Source organism: Polistes canadensis, unplaced genomic scaffold, assembly GCF_001313835.1.
Source record: "Polistes canadensis isolate GaletaPanama2010 unplaced genomic scaffold, ASM131383v1 scaffold_97, whole genome shotgun sequence".
Taxonomy (NCBI): domain Eukaryota; kingdom Metazoa; phylum Arthropoda; class Insecta; order Hymenoptera; family Vespidae; genus Polistes; species Polistes canadensis.
In genome coordinates this window covers 420814-427003 of record NW_014569644.1, presented here as the reverse complement: position 1 = coordinate 427003, position 6190 = coordinate 420814, and the positions used below count along the sequence as shown (strand labels likewise).

Genomic DNA, 6190 nt, shown 5'->3' with positions numbered 1-6190 from the left:
GAACATATTTAATCTATAAAAATAATTTGACTAACGATTGAAAATATATTTTATTTTTTATTTTGCTTAAATTAAACGGCGAAAGAATAAATATATAAAAGCCAATAAAATTATGCACAAATGAAAATATTTAATGAACAATAATTGAACAAAATTAATCGTAATCATAAATACAAAAATAATCTTTTCGAAAAGTATCCCTCCACTCTTTCGTTATCTCACTTATTTCATTTATTATTAACATTTATATGACTTGTATATTATAAATAATATCACGTTACTCTTTTCAAGAGTTAACAAACCAAAAAAAAAACTTTAAACAAATGAAAATACTTCGTGCACGCGCGTGTGTGTGTTTTTTTTTATACATATATATATATATATTATTTTTTCTTTTAAATAAATTTATTTCTTTTTATTCGCTTGTTACACAATAGAAGAATTATCATTTTCCAATATTTAAATTAATAATAATAACAATTAGACACACACGTACATCACATTGTATATCTTAAGAGACGCGTATACAAAAGTATTCTTTGAAAAAGAAAAAAAAAGAAGAAAAAAAAAAAACAAGAATAATTAAAGAGAAAAACAAAAATATGATCTTGTTTTTCCTGAACAAAGAAAAAATGATGAGGACGATTCATTAAAATTGCAATTAGTAACTACTATCATCCAGAAAACAGGATCTGTTAAGTTTGGTATACAACAAACAAAATACTTCTGGATCATTGAGTGCTTTAAATTTATCCAATACTTCATGATACATATTATCATCTGTAGGTGATACTGGTAAAAGTAAAACTGCCGTTAATTTGGACAAAGTACATGTACGATTGTTTAAAAGATTATTTATGAAACGATAATAGACATCTTCAGTGTCATTACAGTCTATGGCAAATAAAAATTGTTCAATAGCTCTTGCGAATATAATATAGGAACATTTGTAATTGGCACAGCTTTTAATAAATATAGTACAAATATTTTCAACAAAATCTTCGGGCGATACGATATAATATTTTGTGAATTGTAACATTATGTATAACCAGATATTTGTGTATACAGGAACCTTGTAAAATGTTTTCAATGTTTCGTTGATTATTTGTGTTGCAATAGACGGACAAATCCAATCACATTTGTTCTTACTCAACAAAGTAGTTTTAATTTTTTTGATAAAACTACTAATTCCTTTTCTTATAGGATTTTCACTTACGTCTTTTAAATCTAAATTATACCAATCCTCGCATCTATTTTCCATTATTTTGCAGAATTTTTTATATCTCGGCAAACATTGTTTCCTATCGGCGAATAAATAATTACAAACGACTATTAATAAAATACGTTCGTCGTTTATAAATTCTTCTTGGAAATAATATTTTTCGATGAAATTTAATATTATTTTATCGTCGACAAACTCGATATAATAGGAACTTAAACGAACGTATATTGTACTGAATAAAAAATCTAATACCTTATTTTTTATTCTATACACATTTGTATTTTTACACAAACTTATGTCGATTATTTTCGTTGTCATTAATATAATTGTTTTGATCATATCATTGATATATTCGATTGGTATTACATCGGTTTGAATATATTTCGGTCTGTAATATTCCCAATCTTCAAACTCGTAACTTTCCAAAATATATTTGAACGTAGACCAGGTAAATTTTTTCGGATTATTCGCGAACAATTTATTAGATGTTTTAAATATTATTATACGTACTGACGGATGTTCATTTTCAATTTTCCATCTGGACAATAAATATTCGGCAAAATTCTCAATAGTTTCGGCAAATCCGTATATTCTGATGACATTTTTCTTAAGGATTACTTTTTTATGCGACATCGTACGCAAATATTCTTTTACCTTCTTAAAAGATGATTTTCTGCACACGTTAAGGATAATTTCCGATATATTCAATACATATGAAAAATCGTATTCGTAAAAATCTGCCATAGTTTCCAAAGGTAATGGTGGGTTTGACATTTGTATACCCTTTAACAGGCCTTCCAATAAATATAATTTTTTATTTTCAAGATGATACATTTTACTTAATTCGTTGAAATTATCAATACCATTTTCCGACAAATATTTCTTATAAGCATCTTGAAAACTTTGACCGTCCAAGATAATTGCCATCAGATAAAGATAATACGGTACGTGTTTGGATGATAAACGTCTTTTAGCTTCCTCGACGAATTTCATTGGCAATTTATTGTACCAACGGCACATAATAAAAAAACGTCTTATTCTTCTCGAATGATATGTATTAGATTTTACAGCTGTGTCTAAGAAATATGGTATATTGTTCAACACCTGTTTAGGATCTTTCTTTAACATTTTAAACGGTGCGCTTACCTTGAAATTAAATTCTTCGGGTAAAGTTACATCTAATAATTTTTCGTATAATTCCGGATCCCGTTGTTTTACGGAACTCTCTAATTCATTGAAATATTTCATTGATTTTTTCGGTATCTTATCTTTATTCGTTAACAAATCTTCGACTTGTGACCAAAGCCATTTGGATCTCCATTTTCTAAATGGCACGGATAATATTGTATTTCTTATGATTGTCGTCTTCTTCTTCTTTATCTTCTTATTATTCGTATAAATGCCATATTTTTTATCCAATTCGTACATAGTTAATACGAGATCGGTTACGCAAAAAATCCTAACTTCATCGTCCCATAATTTTTTCTCACTAGTGTTTAACGACGTATCCGAATACGAATAAGTTTCACTATTCGATTTAAAATCCGAATAGTTTTCACTATTTGACTCGGAATATGAATTATATTCACGATTTGATTCGGAATATGAATTATTTTCACGATTTGATTCCGCATCGGAATAATGTTCACGATTTGATTCCGAACCCGAATATGTTTCTTGTATATATTCACTCGAGCTCGTATCCTGTTCTGATTTGTTCTTTACAAATTTCTTTTCAACGTAATCTAACATTATCGTGAAAAACAAATCTTCGTCTTGCGGATTACCATCGTATTTTGACCAACGGTTAATATAATGTTCCCGTACCATATGCAAATAAATATTTATAAATTCTTTTGCCGAATTAAACATATAGAAATCTTTATATTTAACGAGAATCGATACTTGCAAGATAAGCGAATAATTTGGAATCTTGTGAAACATACAATTCCTGCATAAATTTTGAATCAACAAATCGATACCTGACCATTCCTTCAATCGTATTTCATTCAATTCGTATATCTTTAAGAAACCGCTGAAAAATGATATCCAAAATTCACTCCTCTCGTTTCTGTGTCTTCTATATACGTATTCTAAAAATTGATAAAGTGCATCACAGTCGTCGTTTACTTTACAATTGTAAACCATTTTTATTATCAATGGTACCCTATCATTGGGATTATCAGCTTTCTTTATCTGAGCTTTGATGTTGTCGATATTGGCGCTGGTCGGTAAATATGAATCGTAATTACGCTGGTAATTATTAACACATTCTGTAAAATCTAATTTTAATAAATGTAATACATCGTTTCGTATATTTTTCGGTACAAATGGTAAAAATTCAAACGTAATGTTATCTAAATTATCGATAAATTTTTTATTATAAACACTTTCGTAAGATTCCGATATTAATTTGTATATTTTATCTTTCGGATAATGTTCTAAATATCTTATCATTTTATCCGTATTAAATTTATTAATAAATTCGGGTAATAATTTAGGAAATATAGTATTCATCATTATTTCGCTTATCATTTTTCGATCTATAAATTCTATCCATATACGTGGATTTTTTTCCAATATACTTTCACCGTTGTTATTTTTTTTTAAGATATTCTTAACATATTTTTTATCCAAAGAACGATATTGCACTTCCAACGACCATGACTTTACGATGTCGTAGAACATATTGTGATTCCTTTTAATTAATTTCGGTAAAAATTTCACGTACTTTTGAATTGTATCCTGGGATATGACTGAAGTTCGCACGTTATTTCTCGATTCGATTAAATTGAAATAATAAATGATGACGTTGGGTTTACGTAAATACAATCTGTCGACTTGATTGACGGAAAAAATGATCCTATGTTCCAATATTTTCTTTTTAACGAAATCGTCGTTGCATGCGAACAACAATGGTATCGAATAATTAACACCATAATTTAATTCAAACTCGATGAAAAATTTTTCAGCCATTTTTCGATTCTTCAAATTACGACCCAAAGATTTAACTATTTCCTGTCTAGTTTTCAACGTTACGAACGGTATGATATTTCGAAAAAAATGTTTCGGATTAATGACCTTCTCATTCTTACCCTGAAAATACCATCTGCATTTGAGTACCTTGCAAGTGATAAACTCGTCCTCAGATTTCAACAATTCACTTATCATATTGTAATTTCGTGTCATATTGGCGATTATCAATTTATATAATGGTCGCAAATGTTGTCCCGTTTCGTCCCAGATTTTGGAATTTAATATTTTTCTTTCAATGTTCACATATTTTTTTATATGTTCTAATATAGTTTGATATTTTTTATCCGGGGTCATTCCTTTGATTTCTTGAATCGCATCGAGGTATGATGACACGCCAACCATTTTATATTCTTTTTTTTTTTTCGTTTTTCTGTGTATGTATGTTAGTAGTGTGTGTGTATGTGCTTGTTTCTTTATTTTTTCTTTCTAGAAAAAGAAAACAATTTTTAACGTAATTTAAACGTAATATTAAGTTCTATTATAAAAAAATCTATGACAAAAAAAGTAATCGAAACAAATAGTACGAGATTACGATTTATAAACAATTTGTTATGTGCTCGAATTAAAATTTGTAAATTAAGAAGAATATCATTTTTCGTATAATTATAAAATGAAAATATTTTCAAACGACTTAATTTTTAACTATAATGTGTTAAACTTCTAAACACACATCTCGAGATATTATATTTAATTATTAATTAACGAAATGTTTCTCACAATTAGAAAGTAATTTTCCTTTTTTTTTGTTTGGAAGCACGAGAAGAAGGGAATGGTAGCCGTATATTTAAATACTCGTACGTAATTATTCCGTTGAAACTATACAAAATTTCTAACGATTACGATTTATCTTTATCTTCGATAGATTATTTAAATTGACGACTCTAAAAGTAACGTATTTTCTAAAAATATTCGTTTAAATCGTTACCAAAATTAAACCGAAATAATTTATCTGTTTCTCACAAAAATTTCATGCAAATTGTAGGATTTAGTTTTTAAAAACAATTTATATGTAATAAAGAAAAGAAGAATGGTGGGGATTGGATGAATGGTGGTTATAGTGATGGGGGGGGGAGGGGGGGGGGAGTATAAGATTTACCCTAAAAATCACGCGAGTCTCTTTCCAATAAATAAAAAAAAATATGATATATGTAAATATGAAAAAAATTCATTTAAACGTACACTTTATATTAGACGACGATAATGTTAACGTTTCACAATAGTTCTTTTCTCGCGAACGATGACTAATAATATACGTCACGCGTGATTCAACCTTGAGAATTGCGTTTCTAGTCGCAATAATAAAAAGACAAATAGAAAAGTAAATAATATTCGTCCAATTTTTACACACACATTTAAACTATAACTTTTTCTTCTTATTTCTTCACGCTTAGCAACAATTTATTTTTATAACAGTTAATTACTTTTCGTTAATAAATTCACGCGAGTATATAATATTTAATATATGAATTGTCTTCTCTTCAAAATTTACCTTAAACTTCTTCTTATATTCTATTTCAATATCTAAACACTATAAACAGATGTATATATATATATGTATATATATATATAAATGTATATGTAAATACAAAAATAAACATACCTTTTTTTGTTGTTGTTGTTGTTCCTGTTAAACTTGTGAGTCAGAGTTAATGTACACACGATTGGAATACAAACGAACCAATCAATTCGCCATTTCTCTTATAACGCTTTTAAGGTTCTAGCGAATGCAACGACATTCCGTGGTTATTTTTCGTACTAATTTTATCCGTCTTATAACTCAGGGATTCTCAACTTCATTATTATGTATATTCATTCGATCAATTATTATTTTTTCTTTTTATTTTTTATTTCTGTATTTCATGTTAATCCCCGTATCGTTAGTTTTACAAATTAAATAATCAACAAACAATAACAATTCAACAATAATAAAAT

The 6190-nt window shown here is 27.8% G+C and overlaps 1 protein-coding gene across 2 annotated transcripts; it reads right to left on the bottom strand.

The window, feature by feature from the left end:
• Positions 1-621: 621 nt before the first annotated feature.
• LOC106787295 lies at positions 622-6184 on the bottom strand. Of its 2 annotated transcripts, none has more exons than XM_014749528.1 (2): positions 5859-6184; positions 622-4684 (listed from the first exon to the last, which is right to left on the bottom strand). In XM_014749528.1, exon 2 carries the CDS (start codon positions 4598-4600, stop codon positions 662-664), a length of 3939 nt encoding a protein of 1312 aa, XP_014605014.1. In that variant the 5' UTR covers positions 4601-4684; positions 5859-6184; the 3' UTR covers positions 622-661. The 2 variants fall into 2 exon arrangements, with proteins under 2 accessions (XP_014605014.1, XP_014605015.1); XM_014749529.1 differs by lacking the exon at positions 5859-6184 and adding an exon at positions 5438-5790.
• Between the last annotated feature and the right edge of the window lie 6 nt (positions 6185-6190).

Excerpts from the sequence above, each read along its gene's own strand:
- LOC106787295 (XM_014749528.1), bottom strand. The coding sequence starts at position 4,600 with ATGGTTGGCGTGTCATCATACCTCGATGCGATTCAAGAAATCAAAGGA.